This window comes from Palaemon carinicauda, chromosome 12 (assembly GCF_036898095.1).
Source record: "Palaemon carinicauda isolate YSFRI2023 chromosome 12, ASM3689809v2, whole genome shotgun sequence".
Lineage (NCBI taxonomy): Eukaryota > Metazoa > Arthropoda > Malacostraca > Decapoda > Palaemonidae > Palaemon > Palaemon carinicauda.
Window position 1 is genome coordinate 150,803,097 of NC_090736.1, and position 22,983 is coordinate 150,826,079.

The 22,983-nt window shown below is 34.8% G+C and overlaps 1 protein-coding gene across 1 annotated transcript in view; it reads left to right on the forward strand.

The window, feature by feature from the left end:
- Positions 1–270: 270 nt before the first annotated feature.
- Positions 271–22,983, forward strand: part of LOC137651135 (uncharacterized) — a 46,072-nt gene continuing 23,359 nt past the window's right edge. The window contains exons 1-3 of the mRNA XM_068384272.1: positions 271–682; positions 18,402–18,559; positions 18,655–19,052. Of these exons, the coding sequence (XP_068240373.1) occupies positions 271–682; positions 18,402–18,559; positions 18,655–19,052 (968 nt within the window). The remainder of the gene's footprint in view (positions 683–18,401; positions 18,560–18,654; positions 19,053–22,983) is intronic.

The following is a 22,983-nucleotide window of genomic DNA, read 5'->3' on the forward strand; positions in this document are numbered from 1 at the left end:
GAAGCTGTGTGCAGAGGCACGTACTGTACTATGAGATATGCAAATGCTATTGTCTTGTCAGACATTGAATGTAAAGGCCTTTTTATACCTTCGCGAGTAATGTAATGCATGCAAATTGCATGTGCAAGATGAGGTACAAATGCCACCAGCGTGTAATTTGTAATGTTAAAAAATTGCACCTGTTGGTGTGTAATCAACAGGGAAATGCATAAATCACAAACTACTTTATATTGTCTGTGAAATCTGGCACGTAACTTGTTTAAAAGACTGATGGACAAACAGTGTGAGCACAATAGAATGTACAAACTCTGTAAGCACAAGAGATTGTACAAACTCTGTGAGCACAAGAGAATGTACAAACTCTGTGAGCACAAGAGAATGTACAAACTCTGTGAGCACAAGAGAATGTACAAACTCTGTGAGCACAAGAGAATGTACAAACTCTGTGAGCACATGAAAATGTACAAACTCTGTAAGCACAAGAGAATGTACAAACTCTGTAAGCACAAGAGAATGTACAAACTCTGTGAGCACAAGAGCAAGCACAAACTCTGTGAGCACAAGAGAATGTACAAACTCTGTGAGCACAAGAGAATGTACAAACTCTGTAAGCACAAGAGAATGTACAAACTCTGTGAGCACAAGAGAATGTACAAACTCTGTGAGCACAAGAGAATGCACAGTGTGCACAATAGAATGCATAAAATTTCCGAGACCAAGAGAATGCACAAACAAGGCGGAATATTGATCCTGTGGAAACTCGAGGCAAAAATGACCCAATTAGATTTTTTTATAGTTTTTAACGTTATCTTTAAAAAAATCCATAAGTTACTGATTAGCTTTCTTGATATAACAAATGTCTAAGTAGTAAAATTCAAATTAAAAAAAAAAAAAAAAAGGAAAAGTAGAAGCGTATTTCTATATGTAAAAATAAACGTTAGTTTAAAATGTCAATATTTATAGCATTTGCAGAATGGCTTACTTCGATATTAACATTATAATCATGTAACTGAAAAGTTAAATTCTATAATTACTGAAGAGCATCAATGCATATTTTGTCTAATGAAAGATGAATTGCTCAGCAGCCTCCAGAAGAACCAATTACAGAAAGACCCCATAATGTTGGGACCATAGAAAAATTATTATTCCAAAATCTTCTGTCCATAAAAGACCCAATACAAAAACGCAATGTAATTCTGAGACCCCCCATGTCCATCATGTTCCAAAAAGACCAATCTAGAAAGACTAAATATAGAAATGTCTTAAAATGTTGCGACCACAGAGAAATTAATACCTTGCAATGTTATCTTTAAGGACCAAATGCAAAATCCCAATATAATCTTAAGACCAATAACTCTATGATGTTCCAAAATGACCAATCTAAGACTAAATATATAAATGACCTAAAACTTTGGAGACTAATGGAACTACAACGCTCCAAAAAAATTTGGTCTAAAAAGAAGCACGTGCAAAATTACACCAAAATTTGGAGACCATTAATATCATATGGAGAAATGCAACCAAATATTCCGAAATAGAGAAATATCATAAGGCGCTAAAGCTAAAGAGACCTAAGGTTTAAATATTAAAAAATTTCCAATAAGGAAACTCCTACCAAATTTTTAACAGAGAAAATTACTACAGAAACAACCATAAATGTGGTGAAAATCGGCTGCAAAGTCCCAAAGCGGAAGGTGTAAAAATCTGTCTTATAAGTAGCCTACTCCCTGCTTGGAGATGTGTTGGACGGGAGTTAGAGAGCCACGCAAGCTCGATAGTTTATTGAAGTATCTGCAACCTCACCATCCTTGTGAGCTAAGGATGGGTGTTTTGGGGGAGCCTATAGGTCTACCTGCTGAGTCATCAGCAGCCATTACCTGGCCCTCCTTGGCCCTAGCTGATCATATGCATATATGGCCAGTCTCTAGGATATTGTCCTGCTCGATAGGACAATGTTACTGTCCTTTGCCTCTGCCATTCATGAGCAACCTTTTAAACCTCTAAAATATTACAAAAAAATATAAATAGCTTCAATCAACGTTTCTACGTTTAGTTACATCACCATATCACGGTTAAAGTAGGAGAGGTGAAGTTTTGGGGTGGATGGTGAAGGAAAAATACCCCTCTCTCTCTCTCTCTCTCTCTCTCTCTCCTCTCTCTCTCTCTCTCTCTCTCTCTCTCTCTCTCCCCACTGCATTCGCATACCATTTCCTTCTTTCCTCTCAGCTTCGTACTTTAAGAGTTACGAGGTGGGTGTGTCACTGAAGTGTCTTCCAGCTATTGATTCTCTCTCTCTCTCTCTCTCTCTCTCTCTCTCTCTCTCTCTCTCTCTCTCTCCTCTCTCTCTCTCTCTCTCTCTCTCATGTTTCCATGACACGTGAGTATCTTCCCGGTCATGAAACTCAACTGAGATCATATGGTACAACGCTACATTTGTGAATATTTAGTGTTTAATAGCTTAGCTTGTAATAATAATAATAATAATAATAATAATAATAAGAAGAAGAAGAAGAAGAAGAAGAAGAAGAAGAAGAAGAAGAACAACAACAACAACTAGAGGGGCACTCAGTTGAGCCCAGAACTCCGCCGCGGGAGCTTATTTCTCGACCTTTTGCTCCACCTTGACCTTTGACCTTAACATGTATTAATTGACGTGGATTTTCATACACTCAAATATGACCCAAGTTTAAAGTCTCTGTGACAAACAATATCCAAACTTATGGCTGATTACGTGAATTGGACATTTCGCTTGACTGTAACCTTGGCCTTCCAAAATTTAATCATTTCCAGCCTTTTACATAACAGTTAATAAACACGACCAACGTGCATTGACATTTTCTAGGTAGGAAAGCACAATCACCTTCAATCATACAAATGGTATCTAAATAAAATTTACTTGCTAATTATTTAACTTCATCAGTTTTACTTTATCGCAAATTTTTAAAAATATAATAGCTACTTGTTCTTCCAGTTCAATTTTTGGCAACAAAATAACCTATTGGAAATGTCTATGCCTAGCGATATGCCAGGCTGGGGTTCGAGTCCCGCTCAAGCTCGATAGTTTCTTATAGTGTCTGTAACCTCACCATCCTTGTGAGCTAAGAAGGGAGGTTTGGGGGATCCTATAGGTCTATCTGCTGATTTATCAGCAGCCACTGCCTGGTCCGCCCTGGTCCTAGCTTGGATGGAGAAGGTACTTGTGCGTTGATCATATGTATATATGGTCATTCTCTATAGCACTGTCCCTTGCCTCTGTTATTCACGAGCATCTTATAAACCTTAAACTAAACTGGTGGCCAATGTGGTAACGTCCCAGACTGTTAAACGCTAGACTGGTTTCGAGTCCCGCTCAAACTCGTTATGTTTTTTTTGGTCGCTGCAACCTCACCATCCTTGTGAGCTAAGGATGGGGGGGGGGGTTTGGGGGACCCTACAGGTCTATCTGCTGAGTCATCAGCAGCCATTGCCTGGCCCTCCTTTGTCCTAGCTTGGGTGGAGAGGGGGCTTGAACGCTGATCATATGGATATATGGTCCCTTGACTCTGCTATTCACGAGCGTCCTTTAAGCCTTAAACTTAACAGGTAAAGAAAAAAAAACACAAAACGCAGATATTTCCAGACTTAACATCATTTGGTTTCTAGACAATCTCCCGCAACGCGTATTGAAGAATCATTAGTTTAATTAACTGTCGTTGCGACAATCCTGAAATTAATGACGTTCTTTACCACACAGACCAAACATCATACAGTTCCATGACAACCGCCTCCCTTCATAATATTGATCTATTGGTTCATCTAACTGACGTCGGAACAATCCTGGTATTACGGACGCTCTGTATCACCTTTGCTGTTATTATTAGATTACATGACCGCGTATTGAAGTCTCGGGGGGAGAGGAAGGGGGAGGGGGAGGGGAAAGAAATGGGAGGGGGGAGGGGGAGGAAGGGGAAAGGGGAGGGGGAGGGGAAGGAAGGGGAAAGGGGAGGGGGTACTCGGTGCTTTGTTCGTAGGGAGTCTCACTTTAGTGTCAAAGGCATTAACAATATGCCTTTATCCATTATTATCATTCTCTCTCTCTCTCTCTCTCTCTCTCTCTCTCTCTCTCTCTCTCTCTCTCTCTCTTCTCATGATGCAATTTATTCTATCAAAGATACCGGACTAAATCATGGCCTTTCAGTGAATTAATATTTGAACGATAATCGGCAGACCTCTTCATTTCCCTAATACAATAACATTCCTTAAAATAAGCTTAAAGGTTGATAACCTGACTATTGAAGATACATAAAATTATCAACATGTTAATGATTAGCAGAATTATATGAAATAATCAATATAATTATATATCATAAGGGAAAAAATTCAGCAGAAACCTAAATAACTCAGGAAGGAAAAAATGGATATTTGTAAAAGAAAAAAATGAAATAAAAAATATAAAATAAAAAAAAATGGTTATACAAATATACTTAAAATAAGTTGAAAAAAAAATTATATACAAATTAATTTCCAGCGGTAAAAAACAGATGCTAATTTCTACACGGAAATAATATTCTAAATCACACATGATTCGAAATGTGGTTCTCCTTTTTCCCCCCTTGTTCCAAAAATATTTAATTTATCTAGAAACTTTTACATACTGCTACATTCCCCACTCCGCCCCCCCCCCCTTTTTAAACATTCAACTTTAGGCAACATGATCAAGATTAATAAATGACAGACACAAAGCTGTCTTTTATGAATTACAATATGAAAAATCATTACAAATACTCACATATCTGTTGATCGCAGATCTCTGCTGTGACTTTCGTAAATGGAGCCATCTGGAAAAAAAGAAAAAGATAAGTCCAAATGAAAATAGAAGTAATATTTCTGGAATTGATAATATTGGAAGTAATTAACTTTCCAAATTCGATGAGCATGATGAAAAAAAAAATGAAAAAAATGAAAAAAAAACAAGCACTTTCATGATTTAAGAAAAAGTTTTCGATTTTCATACAGGAAAAGGTTAAAGGTCAAATAAATGAAAGCTTGGAACTTGCCTATAGAAAACTGCTAATCTTAAGAGACCAGTTAATGTTTGTTAAAACATTTCTGTCATAAAGAAATTATTTCATTTATCTAGTAACTTTTACTTACTGCTGCTAAAATTTAAAAGCCAGGAACAAAAATAGAATAAAAACAGATGTCACAATAAGATTTTAGGACATAAAGAAGCTGAACAGTAAAAGCTAAGACAAAGTTGCAAGTGCTCGTCTCCTTCATAAAAGATTAAAAACAAAAGTCAAATAAACTAGTAAGCGGTTGATATACAGTACTAGTGCTTGACCCATTAAGAGATCGTGAATTTCAAAAGATAAAAATAAAATTAAAAACGAGGATAACGTAAATATGCAAGGTCTTGACCTATTCCTGCAAGCCCTTGACTTATTCATGCAAGCCCTCGACTTATTCCTGCAACCGCTCGATTTATTCCTGCAAGCACTCGACTTATTTATGCAAGCCCTCGACTTATTCCTGCAAGCGCTCGACTTATTCCAGTAACCGTTTGACTTGTTCCTGCAAATACTACACTTATTCCTGCAAGCGCTCAACTTATTTCCGCTATCTGCAAGCCCTAAACTTATTCCTGCCAGCCCTTTACTTATTCCTGCAACTTGCAAGGACTCGACTTATTACTGCAAGTGCTCAACTTATTCCTGCAAGAGCTCGACTTATTCCTACAAGCGCTAAACTTATTTCTGCAACCTGCAAATGCTAGACTTGTTCCTGCAAGCGCTCGACTTATTCCATCAAGCACTTGACTTATTCCACCAAGTGCTCGACTTATTCCTGCAAGCGTTCAACGTATTTCTGGAAGAGCTCAACTTATTCCTGCAAGCATTCAGCTTATTTCTGGAAGAGTTCGACTTATTCCTGCAAGCGTTCAACTTATTTCTGGAAGAGCTCGACTTATTCCTGCAAGCGTTCAACTTATTTCTGGAAGAGCTCGACTTATTCCTTGAAAATGCTCGCATTATTCCTGCAAGCACTCGACTTATTCCTTAAAAATGCTCGACTTAGTCCAGCAAGACCTTGATTTATTTCAGCAAGTGCAAGAGTTATTCCTGTAAGTGCTCGACTTAATTCTGAAAGCCCTCGACTTAATTCTGCAAGCCCTTGACTTAATTCTACAAGAGCTCAACTTAATTCTACAAGCTCTCGACTCAATTCTGCAAACCCTCGACTTAATTCTGCAAGCCCTCGACTTTATTCTGCAAGAGCTTAACTTAATTCTGCAAGAGCTCGACTTAAATCTGCAAACCCTCTAGACTTAATTCTACAAGAGCTCGACTTGATTCTACAAGAGCTCGACTTGATTCTACAAGAGCTCGACTTGATTCTGCAAGCCCTTGCCTTAATTCTGCAAGCCCTTGACTTAATTCTACAAGAGCTGAACTTAATTCTACAAGCTCTCGACATAATTCTGCAAACCCTCGACTTAATTCTGCAAACCCTCTAGACTTAATTCTACAAGAGCTCAACTTAATTCTGCAAGAGCTCGACTTAATTCTGCAAGCCCTTGACTTAATTCTACAAGAGCTGAACTTAATTCTACAAGCTCTCGACATAATTCTGCAAACCCTCGACTTAATTCTGCAAACCCTGTAGACTTAATTCTACAAGAGCTCAACTTAATTCTGCAAGAGCTCGACTTAATTCTCCAAGCCCTTGACCCTTATCTGATCACGTCGATAAAAAACAAGAATAAAGCTGCAAGTGTTTAACATCCTACTGCTTCAAGTGTTTGCCTTCCTAATTGCACGGTCGTTAGTATCGCTCAACTGACTCGTGCTTGAAGGAAGGTCAAACACGGAAAATTGGAGGCATGAAATAAAGCAAAGATTGCAAGAGAACATTATCTGACAGATTCTGAAGCTTATGTCTCCTTCGGATTCATGGAGGAAAAAGAAAAGATTAAAACTGCTTTCACTAGTAGTGAGATTCGAAGATATTATGTTTTTTATTTATTAACGGATTATTGTTTGTTTATTTCCACACCATTATTTATCGGGTTTTTCATCAATTTATCATTTTCTCGATGACATATTGCGTTTTTAATGGTACTTTCACTGACTACAGGTGTGTCGGCTGTTCGTTTATCAAATCGATTTATTTATTTGTTTATACACTACTTTCATCTTTAATGTATGATAACTTTCTTTACAATTTGCTTTCACCACCTTCAGGCCTCCATGACACAATTACGTAGATCTTTCATCTTTTACTTACATTTACTCATTCACTTTTTATTTCACTTATTCACTTTCGTCATTCGTTTTAATATCTATTCTACTGCAATTTCTTTGACGACTTTAAATGGATAATATTGTGTGGAAGATCCATATGCAGTAGCCATTTAGCCTTATTACAAAGGGAAATTTGTATACCTTAAATAATCAATATTACTTTTATCATTAACATTATTTTAAGGCAAGTAATTATATTGTAAAATTAACATTTATTTCTTTATGAAAATAAGGACGTATTTTGGATATACCAAAGACTTCGATTAAAAAAAAAGTTTATGACACCTAAGAAACTTTGATATCGATTACATTACATAACTTGAAAATAAAAAGTTTGATATAGAACACGTTATTTGCTTTGTTTAAAGCTTTGCTGTTGAATACATTATAAACTTTACAACTTTTGGTCTGATGTAGAATACGTTGGTTTGAGCCTTTGATAAGCTTGTGAATAAGTTTGATAAAGCAGGTAAGATTGGGCCTTTAATAAGTTTCTGAATAAGTCTGATAAAGAAGTTAAGATTGATCCTTTGATAAGCTTGTGAATAAGTTTGATAAAGCAGCGAGATTGAACATTTGATAAGCTTGTGAATAAGTTTGATAAAGAAGGTGAGATTGGCCCTTTGATAAGCTTGTGGATAAGTTTGATAAAGCAGGTGAAATTGAACATCTGATAAGCTTTTGAATAAGTTTGATAAAGCAGTGTGAGATTGAACATTTGATAAGCTTGTGAATAAGTTTGATAAAGCAGTGAGATTGATCATTTGATAAGCTTGTGAATAAGTTTGATAAAGCAGTGAGATTGAACATTTGATAAGCTTGTGAATAAGTTTGATAAAGCAGTGAGATTGAACATTATAAGTTTGATAATTCAGGTGAGATTGAACATTTGATAAGCTTGTGAATAAGTTTGATAAAGCAGTGAGATTGAACATTTGATAAGCTTGTGAATAAGTTTGATAAAGCAGTGAGATTGAACATTTGATAAGCTTGTGAATAAGTTTGATAAAGCAGTGAGATTGAACATTATAAGTTTGATAATTCAGGTGAGATTGAACATTTGATAAGCTTGTGAATAAGTTTGATAAAGCAGTGAGATTGAACATTTGATAAGCTTGTGAATAAGTTTGATTAAGCAGGCGAAATGGAACATTTGATAAGCTTATGAATAAGTTTGATAAAGCAGAGAGATTGAACATTTGATAAGCTTGTGAATAAGTTTGAAGTTTGAAGGTGAGATTTCCACAGCCCAATTGGAATTTCCAAAGCTAATATTAGATTCAACGACCATGACTACAAATGACTCTAGTACTATTAAAAGGTCTATAAGGAAGAGAACCTTGGCCAATGTTTTACGTCTAAATAAATTACTCCCGAAAACATTTTCACACAACTATTCTAAAGGAAAGTGTCGATAAAAAAAACTTCGAAAATGCACTGAAAATGTTAGCACGAAAATACACTGAAAATGTTAGCACAAAAAATGCACTGAAAATATTAGCACAAAAAATACACTGAAAATGTTAGCACAAAAATGCACTGAAAATGTTAGCAAGAAAATGCACTGAAAATGTTAGCAAGAAAATACACTGAAAATATTAGCACAAAAAAATGCACTGAAAATGTTAGCAAGAAAATACACTGAAAATAATAACACAAAAAATACACTGAAAATGTTAGCAAGAAAATACACTGAAAATGTTAACACAAAAAATACACTGAAAACGTTAGCAAGAAAATACACTGAAATTATTAACACAAAAAATGCACTGAAAACGTTAGCAAGAAAATACACTGAAAATGTTAACACAAAAAATGCACTGAAAACGTTAGCAAGAAAATACACTGAAATTATTAACACAAAAATGCACTGAAAATGTTAGCAAGAAAATACACTGAAAATTTTAACAAAAAATGCACTGAAAACGTTAGCAAGAAAATACACTGAAAATGTTAACACAAAAATACACTGAAAATATTAACACAAAAAATGCACTGAAAACGTTAGCAAGAAAATAAACTGAAAATATTAACACAAAAAATGCACTGGAAATGTTAGCATGAAAATACACTGAAATTATTAACACAAAAAATGCATTGAAAATGTTAGCAAGAAAATACACAGAAAAAAAAATGCATTGGAAATTTTAGCAAGAAAATACACTGAAAATATTAGCACAAAAAATGCACTGAATATGTTAGCGGACATACCTCATACAGGTAGACCTCAGAACATATTTCTATGGTTTGGCCCTTCAATAAATATACCAAGAAATCCATCAATAAACTGTGATATCGTGTATACAAACAAACATACAAACAATAAACATTGGCCAATAAACAACCCCAGTCGAACTACGTCATCTGAGGCGATAACAGAATACCAAGCAGAATAAGTTAAGGCTTTTTAAAGATGCAAGCTTGAGATAACATTTTCATTCTGTGTGCGAGACAGGTCAATACACGTGGTGCAGAATAACAGTGCTGAGACTTTCATATTATTATTATTATTATTATTATTATTATTATTATTATTATTATTATTACTAGCTAAGCTACAACCCTAGTTGGAAAAGCAAGATGCTATAAGCCCAAGGGCTCCAACAGGGAAAAATAGCCCAGTGAGGAAAGGAAATAAGGAAATAAATAAATGATGAGACTAAATTAACAATATAAAATAATAAAAACAGTAACAGCATCAGAACAGATATGTCCTATATAAACTATTAACAACGTCAAAAACAGATATGTCATATATAAACTACAGTATAAAAAGACTCATGTCAGCCTGGTCAACATAAAAACATTTGCTCCAACTTTGAACTTTTGAAGTTCTACTGATTCAACTACCCGATTAGGAAGATCATTCCACAACTTGGTAACAGCTGGAATAAAGCTTCTAGAATACTGTGTAGTATTGAGCCTCATGATGGAGAAGGCCTGGCTATTAGAATTAACTGCCTGCCTAGTATTACGAACAGGATAGAATTGTCCAGGGAGATCTGAATGTAAAGGATGGCCAGTTATGAAAAATCTTATGCAACATGCATAATGAACTAATTGGACGACGGTGCCAAAGATTAATATCTAGATCAGGAATAAGAAATTTAATAGGATTATATAGATTATGGAATGGTTTAACATGTTTCCCTTGCGACGCCTTATGCAAAATATGAATGTCAGGTTCGAAACTCGATTTAGCATGAGACCTTCGATGTCAAGATGCCAGAGAACTTCAAATAAATCAATCAATCAGTCTTTAGTATGAGGAAAATTTGAGTATGGGTTTTAGAACTGAAAGGGAAATTACCATGGACATGAATAAAATCGGGAAAATTAACAAACTTGAATAATAAAACCAGCAAAATTAACAAACTTGAACAATAAAACCAGCAAAATTAATATCTTGAACAATAAAAACAGTCACACTAAAACAATAAAACCAGCAAAATAAACATAAACTTCATCAATAAATCTAGAAAAATTAACATAAACTTTAATAGAACCAGCAAACTTAACATAGACTTGAGCAATATAACCAACAAAATTAACATCTTGAACAATAAACACAGCCAAATTAACATAAACTTGAACACTAAAAGAAGGAAAATTACCAAACCTGAACAATAAAACCAGCAAAATTAACATAAACTTCAACAATAAAACCAGCAAAATTAACAAACTTGTACACTAAAAACAGAAAAATTAACATAAACTTGGGCACGAAAACCAGCAAAATTAACATAAACTTCAACAATAAAACCAGCAAAATTAACAAACTTGTACACTAAAAACAGAAAAATTAACATAAACTTGGGCACGAAAACCAGCAAAATTAACATAAACTTGGGCACGAAAACCAGCAAAATTAACATAAATTTGAACAATAAAACCAGCAAAATTAACATAAATCTGAACAATATAATCGGCAAAATTAACAAGCTTGGACAGTAAAACCCAAAAATTTAACAAACTTGAACAGTAAAACTTTAAACAGACCTAATTATAGCAAAATATCGTTTCATTGAAATTATAACAAGTTTCATGCTTCAGAATAATAATAATAATAATAATAATAATAATAATAATAATAATAATAAATATACAAGAATTGAAAAATCAAAATAAAGCAACACGAGCAGTAATTTATCTCTGAATTTGGCCTCACATGAAAAAAAAACTATTCGCATACCATTAAAAACTAACAAGAAATCGTTAAAATTCTATAAATTCTGGAGGGAAAACATATTACATTATATCTAAGATAAAAAATTTTGATAAATTAAAATTTAAATCTTATCTATATATAGTCTTCACATTAAAAATTTCGAAAGACAAAAAATTGATTGACAATGGTCTTGTTGACACTATGCTCGAAACATGGTAAATTTTAATTAGAAGACAATGAATGATTGGATTATATCAACAGCGTAGCTGCAACTAACGTCATAGATAGAAACGACAATATTTGACCTACTGTACAGTTAAGAATTTGTTTTAAAAACCGTTCAAGTCTGGCAATATTTATTCCCAGGATTTTTACCACTTTAACAACGGTTATATTGACGTAAAAGAGTGATATTACGGTCACCAACCCGTAAAAGATAATAACAACGTAAGGTAAAATTACGGTCGCCTGTATTTTACTGAAATACGTCTGAGAAATGTATATTTGTACAGAAAATTTCCGATAAATATTACGGTTCTTTCCAAGTGTACATCTTGTACAGGACACTGTACAAAGCAATATATATCAACGTACCGTGAAATACTGTACAGTATAGGTATTGCATATCAAATTTTTATAGCCCGAACTTATGTTGCTTCCTATCTTTTCGTCTTGATGTCTTCATTTTAACGTCTGGTCTCTTGGCAGTCCAACTTTAATGGGTCTTCCCTGCTCGAATTTTTGATGACCCGGGGGATTCAAGCTTAACAATAATTCGTTTAGACTGACAGGATTTTGAACATTTACTTCCACAGAATTTGGAACTTTTAGTTCCAGCACATTTTTTAACTTTTAGTTCCAGAGAATTTGGAACTTTTAGTTCCAGAGAATTTGGAACTTTTAGTTCAAGCAGATTTTTTAACTTTTAGTTCCACAGAATTCTGAACTTTTACTTCCACAGAATTTGGAACATTTAGTTCCACAGAATTTGGAACATTTAGTTCCACAGAATTTGGAACTTTTAGTTCCACAGAATTTGGAACTTTTAGTTCCACAGAATTCTGAACTCTTAGTTCCACAGAATTTGGAACTTTTAGTTCCACAGAATTTTTAACTTTTAGTTCTGCAAGATTTGGAACTTGTTATTCCACACAATTTGGAACTTTTAGTTCCACAGAATTTTTAACTTTTAGTTCTGCAAGATTTGGAACTTTTTATTCCACACAATTTGGAACTTTTAGTTCCACAGAATTTTTAACTTTTAGTTCTGCAAGATTTGGAACTTTTTATTCCACACAATTTGGAACTTTTAGTTCCACAAAATTTGGAACTTTTAGTTCCCAAACCCTGAAACTGTGGATATAAATAATATTTAAACTTATATTCATTAATAACCAAATGGATACACACTCATACGAGATTATTTTCGGTGGTGAGACGTTGAAGTTGAACTCGAGGCCAAATTAAAAATATAATAGGAGCTTCTAGTGGTTGGTTAAGAGTTCGAAGTGGTTCTCGGGTCCCAAAATAAATAGAAAGATGACAAATGGAGATAGGGTCGTTTCAGCTTCAATAAACATGCATATATATATATGTGTATATATACTGTATATATATATATATATATATATATATATACATATATATATATATATATATATACATATATATATATAATAAAAAGCAAGTTATATATATATATATATACATATATATATATATATGTTTATATAATATATATATATATGTATGTATGTATGTATGTATGTATACTAAGGCAAGTCAATATTACGCCCATCCTTCAATTGCTGAATCAAGAATCTACAACTTACGGAGTATCTTTTTATAGGTCACCAATTGCTTCATATACATAAAGAAAATCTTCATCAACAGCCTGTTGAAAATCAACCCCTCACCCTCAACAAATACACTTTCAAAGATTTAGTGACCCACTAACTACAACAAGAGGTTCCTGGTTATTAAGTTTTCGCCTCTCCAGAATTCTTCCACAGAATCTATCCAGTATTTCCTCTGTCTCTTTCTTCCCTTTCCTTCTATATTTAAAAAAGAAAAAAAAATCCCTTCCTTATTGCAATTGACTTTCTGAACCGTTGAATTTACCCAAAATTAAAAGGCATTTTTAATACCACTGATCCCGAAACATTAAAAAATCTTTCTGGGAAAGAATTTAATTTTCATTATCTTCCTATTTGAAATATAAGTTCCATCGCTAAGCCCAGTTATATCAATGCTATCAGAGAGAGAGAGAGAGAGAGAGAGAGAGAGAGAGAGAGAGAGAGAGAGAGAGAGAGAGAGAGAGAGAGAGAGAGAGAGAATAGTTAACGTACAAAAGGTACGAACACTCGATGCAATCACATCTTCCCTCTTACCACCCACCATAGGAGAGGCGATCAAAAATGACCTTTTTATTCTCTCATCCAATAAAAGGCTTCAACCCAATTCATCCGCTTAAGGATGATCGCGAAAAAAATGATATAATGCATAATGACCCCCCCCCCCCCCCCCAACACCCTCAATCCATTCTTCTTCATCCTCTCGCACTGAGAGTCTTGAACGCAATAAAGTTTCGCGGAGAGATGACATAATACAGTCCTCGGCTCTTCTTATAATTCCTTCAGTTTTTTCTGATTATTGAAAGGTCTTTGAAATCGATTGCCTAACACCTTCATTGAACGCGGAGACACGAGAGAGAGAGAGAGAGAGAGAGAGAGAGAGAGAGAGAGAGAGAGAGAGAGAGAGAATCCCTCTCTCTTTCACTTTAAACTGAATGATGTACCCAAAGAGGGTTTGTAGTTTCCATACTTAATATTTCTAACTATTGTTCATAACAATAAAGAGAGAGAGAGAGAGAGAGAGAGAGAGAGAGAGAGAGAGAGAGAGAGAGAGAGAATCCCTCTCTCTTTCACTCTAAACTGAATGATGTACCCAAAGAGAGTTTGTAGTTTTAATACACAATATTTCAAACTATTATTCAAAACTTTGAATGATCACACTATCGTTATAAATCAGGATCCTAGTGACAGATTATACCTTTAGTGAACATATCAATAAACAATTTCAATAAATGATAAAACTAATCCATAGTCAGCTTTATGATTCAAATAAACGAAAGTTGTTACTAGCACCGCAATTGTTATCATTATTACCACTGTCACCATAATTAATATTAGTAGTGGTAATATGACAAAAAAAAAATTATCAAAAGTCGCTTGCGTAACTGGATCAAATAGATTAAAGATTATAAGTCTCATTAAAATGCATAACACAATAAATAAATAAATAAATAAATATACATACATAAATATACAGACATATATATATATATATATATATATATATATATATATATATATATACATATATATATACATATATATATATAGATATAGATATGTATATGTATATATATATATATATATATATATATATATATATATATATATATACATATACAGTCCGACCAAAGCGAAGGTGGGTGGACTGTATCAAGGACGACCTTCGATCAAAGGGATTAACCGGTGATGAGGTGTGGGACAGAAGTAGATGGAGAAAGCTGACCAGAAACATCGACCACACATAGAAGTGGGAAAAGATGTAGACAAAGAAGAAGAAGATTATATATATATATATATATATATATATATATATATATATATATACACACACATATACAGTACTTGGGCATGTTCTGTGACGTCCAAAAATCGAAGACAGCATCTCCCCGCACAAACTAAGCTCCAGATAGTTTCCAGAATAACGGGAAAACTGCTTTTACGTTTCTACATTCATTCGTCGTCAACACATGTTACGAATCATAGCATGGCTCTTCATCTGGACTACATTGGTTGAACGATGGAATTACACTTGAATATAAAGAGTATGGTGGTGAAAATTCTAAGATATAATAATATTCGGATGCTCTGAAATTAACCAAAAATAAATGAAAACCTCAAGATTCTTCGAAATAAAAAGTATAAGACCATTTCTTTTAAATACAAGAGATTTCTCCCGAACCATCCCAGTCTTCAACGATCCTCACGATTCCTTTTGTCTTGGGTTAGAGTTCTCTTGCTTGAGAGTACAATCGGGCACGCTGTTCTGTCTTGTTTCTCTTCTTGTTTTGTTAAAGCTTTTATAGTTTATATTGAAGATATTACCGTTCTTAAAATATATTTTTGTTTTGTTTCCTTTCCTCACTGGGCTATTTTCCCTGTTGGGGCCCCTGGGCTTATAGCATCCTCTTTTTTAAACTAGGGTTGTAGCGTGGCAATTGATTTTAATAATAATAATAATAATAATACAGGGTTGCTCGCTCAACAGCCTGCCATAACGATTGCTTGGCTTAACTGCCAGGCATAAGGATTTGATGGCTTAACTGTCTGGCATAAGGGATACTTGGCTTAGAATGCTTAAGAATGCTTGGCTTTACTACCTATTACGAAGAATGCTTGGCTTTACTACCTATTACGAAGAATGCGTGGCTTAGCTGCCTCTTATATAATTTTCATTGAAGGCGATTACCTTAGTGTCGTCATGAGTTTCCTAAAGGCCTAGTCGTATTTTTCTCATCTGTAAACCTTCAGTTAAAAATGACTATAGTTTTTTCTTCATAAGTTTACAAATCCTTTTACATATGAGGTCCACACATATATAAGGAATTGTAAACTTGCTAACCAATAATCGCTTGATAAAGACATAGTTTTAGTCAATACAGTTCTGTCGTGAACATATTTACAGAAGAAAAGGAATAATAATTTCTTTAACCAAAGACTTCTACCAGATAACTTGAAAGAAGCTGAGAAAATACGAGGATTCCTGAAGGAAATACATTGACGTAACTAAGGCAATTGACTTTAAGAGTAAATTATATAAATAAATAAATGTATATATATATACACACACGCACACACACACACACACTATATATATATATATATATATATATATATATATATACATATTGACTTTGTGACAGTATCTCTCTAGTACAATTTTCATTGATGGCGATTACCTTATTTGAGTCAATGTGTCTCCTACAGGAATCCTCATATTATCTCATCTCTTCAGATTCTCAGGTGTTTAAGTTCATTATATATATATATATATATATATATATATATATATATATATATATATATATATATATATATATATATATATATATATATAGTGTATATATATACACATATTTTATGTATGTGTCGCAATACAAAAAGTTTCCACTTCACTAAGCCCAGATATACTTAACATCTTAATAATCCAACATCCAATTCTTAACTCCTAACCGATATTCTCTTGTATAGTCTATTCTAACGGACTGTTTCTTCTCATGATCTTTGATCCTAATCAAGATTAGGTCCCCCTGATTTGTGAGCCATTTGTTGTTTCTTTCCGGGTTACCCTAATAAAGAAGCACCGCCGGCGTATTTTTGTTGCTGATGAATAACCTTAAATAATAATGAGATCTCCAAGGGAGGCTGGTTGCGAGTACGGTGGATTGTACGTCTGGCAACGCCACATCCCCGCTTCTTGTGGCTTTGGAGTCATGGGTCTGGCAGCACAGTAGTGGCATCACCTCTACCACCACCACCACCAGCGCGGTCAATGTGAAGGATACCCCTCCCACCAAAGATGTATCATATGCCCCCTCCAATCCGTCGTTATTCCTACCCGCCTCCCTTTTTCCTTCCCAGCTCCGGGCACTGCCCCGTTACCATGCCTGGTCCTAGTAGAGAGCCCATCCTCTCCGTTTCTCTCTCCCTCCTGCACCCACATTTTCTCCTAATGCCGTAATACCTAAGGGCAAGGTTTTTGCAGCGTCTGAGGCACTCCGTGTGAAGCTTCGGGGTCTGTTGCCCATTAGATCAACCCCATTAACCTGGGGTTCACCTCTTAAATAAAGGGGCTGTTCCAGTAGGTGAACTAAGTCCCTCCCTTGCAGTTAAAGATAAATAAAAAGTTAACAATGCACACAAAGACGAGACAAAGAAAGAATTCCTTTTTGCGTTTCCATAAGTGGTCTGTTGAACGTACACGGATTTCATTCATAAGAACAGTGGACAGTGATTTGCTTGTGACTATTTTGTCTTTGTGAACAATATTGTTGCCATTAATTTTATTTACATCGTTTTATTATGATGATTATTCTTTACGTTGTTTTAATAATTAGATTTGTTAATTACAGTGATAATTTTGGAAGGCCAATAAATAGTAAATATACTCTCTCTCTCTCTCTCTCTCTCTCTCTCTCTCTCTCTCTCTCTCTCTCTCTCTCTCTCTCTCTGCTAAATTATTTCTGTTTATCTAAAATTTAAGTTGTAATATGTGATTATTAATACGTTTCCGGCAGAAACAATTTATTTGGGCATGTGTCTTGATTGGTTCAGTTAAGTTATGCTAAATTAAGCTCCTGGAAGCAATAAAATAGACTTCAAATATATACTGCTTATGTAAAATGACACACACACACACACACACACACACACACACACACACACACACACACACACATATATATATATATATATATATATATATATATATATATATATATATATATATATATATCTTACCCGAGGGGAGGGGGGAGGTGTGTGTGTGTGTGTGTGTGTGTGTGTGTGTGTGTTTTGGTGGCAAAATAGAGGAAATTTCTATTCAATGGATAATCTTCAGATAATGAATTAGTTACAAAAGATTTTAACTGCACCGTATAATAATAATAATAATAATAAATAAATAAATAAATAAATAAGATTTAAAACAATCAAATAATAATAACCTAAAAATACCCCAGACTACATATGCTGAAACCTACCCTATTTTTTTACGAAGAGAACCGTGCTATGAGTAAAATAAAATCTTATTAAAACTGTACTCGGATGACTGATTTTCTAAACATAACAGATAGTTTTCTCAAACTGGCGTTGCAGTGACAAGAGGTCAAAGTAAGACTAACTGGCGTTGCAGTGACAGGGTCAAAGTAACACTAACTGGCGTGGCAGTGACAGAGGTCAAAGTAAGACTAACGGGCGTTGCAGTGACAGAGGTCAAAGTAACACTAACTGGCGTTGCAGTGACAGAGGTCAAAGTAAGACTAACGGGCGTTGCAGTGACAGAGGTCAAAGTAAACACTAACTGGCGTTGCAGTGACAGAGGTCAAAGTAAGACTAACGGGCGTTGCAGTTGACAGAGGTCAAAGTAACACTAACTGGCGTTGCAGTGACAGAGGTCAAAGTAAGACTAACGGGCGTTGCAGTGACAGAGGTCAAAGTAACACTAACTGGCGTTGCAGTGACAGAGGTCAAAGTAAGACTAACGGGCGTTGCAGTGACAGAGGTCAAAGTAACACTAACTGGCGTTGCAGTGACAGAGGTCAAAGTAACACTAACGGGCGTTGCAGTGACAGAGGTCAAAGTAACACTAACCGGCGTTGCAGTGACAGTGGTCAAAGTAACACTAACGGGCGTTGCAGTGACAGAGGTCAAAGTAACACTAACTGGCGTTGCAGTGACAGAGGTCAAAGTAACACTAACTGGCGTTGCAGTGACAGAGGTCAAAGTAACACTCACAGCCAAGGCAGGGTGAAGCGACTTAATTCACCGGATGTAGTTAAGTCAAAGTGCGTGAGTTAGTTACGAGATGCGAAGCCTCGTATGAAGACTGGTAGTATGTTGTTGTTGTTGTTGTTGTTGTTGTTGTTGTTGTTGTTGTTGTTGTTGTTGAAATCAAAGCTATAAAAACAAAGATCTACAAGACCATGGGCCCCAGGAATGAAAGCAGCCCAAGGCGGAAAGGAAATGGCTGAAGAAAGAATGAACTTTGTAAGAGAAGTAACAAAAATAAGTAAAATAATGAAAGGGAAGTAACAAATATTAAAACAGAAATTAGTAAAATATTGAAAGAAATAACAAACGAATAAGTAAAATAACGAAAGGGAAGTAACAAAAATTGAAATAAAAATTAGTAAAATACTGAAAGAGAAGAAACAAAAATAACTAAAATAATGAAGTAGGTAAAATAATAATAGGTAACAAATATTATAAACAAAAGTGAGTGAAATAATGAAAGAAGTAAAAAAATAAAGTAAAATAACGAGAGAGAAATAACAAATACATATACAATAATGAAGAGAAGTAACAAATAAAAAAAAGTTAAATGATGAAAGATGTAACAAAAATAAAGTAAAATCATGAAAGTAACAAATATATATAAAAATAATGAAGAGAAATAACAAAAAGAAGTAAATAATGAGAGAAGTAACAAAAATTAGTAAAATAATGAGACGTAACAAAACTAAAACAAAAATTAGTAAAACAATGAAAGGGGAGTAATAAAAATGAGTAAAATAATGAAAGAATTAACAAAAATATGTAGAATAATGAAAGAGAAGTAACAAAAATAAGTAAAATAATGAAAGAAGTAACAAAAACATGTAAAAGAATGAAAATGTAACAAAGTAAAATAAGTAAACAGGTAAATCTATTATAATTATTAATACCAATAGTGAAAGAAGAAACAAAGGCATACAAAATAATGGAAAGGAGAAGTAACAAAGACAAGAAAATAATCAAGAAACGGATAACTATTACACTAGACAGACGTCAGGACTACTCAATGTAAAAGCATTTGAACTAGTTTGAACTTCTGAAGGTAATTATGAACTACGACTCCGGCAGTGTATTATATTAATTTGGTATGGAGTATCGTGCTTGTTTGATCATCTTCCCATCACGTTCAAAACTTGTTGGAAGATATTGGTCAAATAACCAATTATCTTATACTAAGTAAAAGTTATGAAGTATTACTTACTTTGATGGCTGCTTTTCCGGTCTCATACAGCAGGGGAACCCCACTCTCTACAGGACCTCCACTGTCGTTTTACCTTGTTCGTTCAGAGTATTTAACATTTCATATCACATATTATTATTACTATTAATTGCTAAGCTACAACCCTAGTTGGAAAAGCAGAATGCTATAAGCCCAGGGCCCCCAACAGGGAAAATAGCCCAGTGAAGAAAGGAAACAATGAAAATTTAAATATTTAAAGGACAGTAACAACATTGAAATAAATAATTCCTATATAAACTATAAAAACTTTAACAAAATAAGAGGAAGAGAAATAAGATAGAATAATGTGCCCGAGTGTACCCTCAAGCAAGAGAACTCTAACCCAAGACAGTGGAAGACTATGGTACAGAGGCTATGGCACTACCCAAGACAGTGGAAGACTATGGTACAGAGGCTATGGCACTACCCAAGACTAGAGAACAATGGATTGATTTTGGAGTGTCCTTCTCCTAGAAGAGCTGCTTACCATAGCTAAAGAGTCTCTTCTACAATTGCCAAGAGGAAAGTAGACACTGTTCCTTTACTGTTAAATCGTCGCTGTCAAAAGACTCATGAAATAAGAGTGTCTTCAGTTTCCTCTTGAAAGCTTTAATGTCTTCAATCATTCGAATGTTCCGTGGGAGCTTATTATATAGTCTCGGGGCCACATATTTAAAGGCTCTGGAGCCTAAAGTAGACATATATTTAGGTTCCAAAGAATGCATAAATATGACGAAAACAGGAAGCAAAGCTTGAGAGTACAGAGATGAGAATGCTAAGATTCCGAAATGATGAAATAAGAAGAATGGCAGGTGTAGTAAAGATAACAGAGATGATAAGAGTGTCACGACTGAGATGGTGTGGACACGTTTTGAGGATGGGTGGTGGGGAGGGAGAGAGGAGGGCTTGCGAGGAACCTGTTAGGGGGAGTAGATCGAGAGGGAGGTAGAGAATTAGATGGCGAGATAAGGTGAAGGATGATATGGAGAGAAGAGGTTTGGTGGAAGAGCATGCTTTTGATAGAAGGCATTGGAGAGGGCGCATCAGGCAACCGACCCCTTAATGTAGGAATAACGGTGGGGAAGAAGAAGAAGAATACGTAAATATGTCTTAGCATTAGTACACCCTTCGGCTTTCATGTCCGTTGAGGATTCTATCAAGATGTACTCTAATTATTTCAAGAGATAATTAAAAAGAAAAAAAAAAGGTTATGAGGTAAATAGGATCTTTATAAAGAGGAAGATCATTCATATGTTCAAGATTTCATGATAGATTTATGGGAGGTCACTGATAAGTAAGCGATTCCAAGAAATAAGGTCGAGTAAGCGATTCCAAAAACTAAGCTCGAGTAAGCGATTCCAAAAGATAAGGTCGACTAAGCGATTACGAAATATAAGCTCGTGATTCCAAAAGATAAGTTCGCATCCTCGTGATTCCAAAAATAAGGCGGAGTAAGCGATTCCAAGAAATAAGGTCGAGTAAGCGATTCCATAAACTAAGCTCGAGTAAGCGATTCCAAAAGATAAGGTCGACTATGCAATTACAAAAAATAAGCTCAAGTGATTCCAAAAACTAAGGTCGCGTACTCGTGATTCCAAAAATAAGGCGGAGTAAGCTATTCCAAGAAATAAGGTCAAGAAAATGATTCCAAGAAATAAGGTCAAGTAAGCGATTCCAAAAAAAAGGTCGAGTAAATAATTCTAAAAAAAAATAAGGCCAAGTAAGCAATTCCAAAGAAGATCGAGTGAGCAATTCGAAATAAGGTCAAGTAAGCAATTCCATATAAGGTCAAATAAGCGAGTCCAAAGAAGGTCAGTAAGCGATTCCAAAGAAGGTCTAGTAAGCAATTCCAAAGGTCAGTAACCGATTCCAAGAAATAAGGTCAAGAAAATGATTCCAAGAAATAAGTCAAGTAAGCGATTCCAAAACAAAAAAGGTCGAGTAAATAATTCTAAAAAAAATAAGGCCGAGTAACCAATTCCAAAGAAGATCGAGTGAGCAATTCGAAATAAGGTCAAGTAAGCAATTCCAAATAAGGTCAAGTAAGTGAGTCGAAAGGAGGTCAGTTAAGCGATTCCAAAGAAGGTCTAGTAAGCAATTCCACAGGTCAGTAAGCGATTCCAAGAAATAAGGTCAAGAAAATGATTCCAAAAAATAAGCCAAGTAAGCAATTCCAAAAAAAAGGTCGAGTAAATAATTCTAAAAAAAATAAGGCCGAGTAAGCAATTCCAAAGAAGATCGAGTGAGCAATTCGAAATAAGGTCAAATAAGCAATTCCAAATAAGGTCAAGTAAGCGAGTCCAAAGAAGGTCAGTAAGCGATTCCAAAGAAGGTCAGTAAGCGATTCCAAGAAATAAGGTCGAGTAAGCAATTCCAAAGGTCAGTAAGCGATTCCAAGAAATAAGATCGAGTAAGCAATTCCAAAGGTCAGTAAGCGATTCCAAGAAATAAGGTCGAGTAAGCAATTCCAAAGGTCAGTAAGCGATTCCAAGAAATAAGGTCGAGTAAGCTACTCGTTAAAAATGAAACAGTAGCAGGATTTTAAAGTCGAATAGATTATCAATTGAACAACGAATAAAAGGTAAAAAAAATAATAATAGGGAACTATCCAAGTGGATTGGAAATGGAGGAGACGGCCACATTTTAGGTCCCGAAGAGACGGCTTTCCGGTGCGTCCTTGTGGAA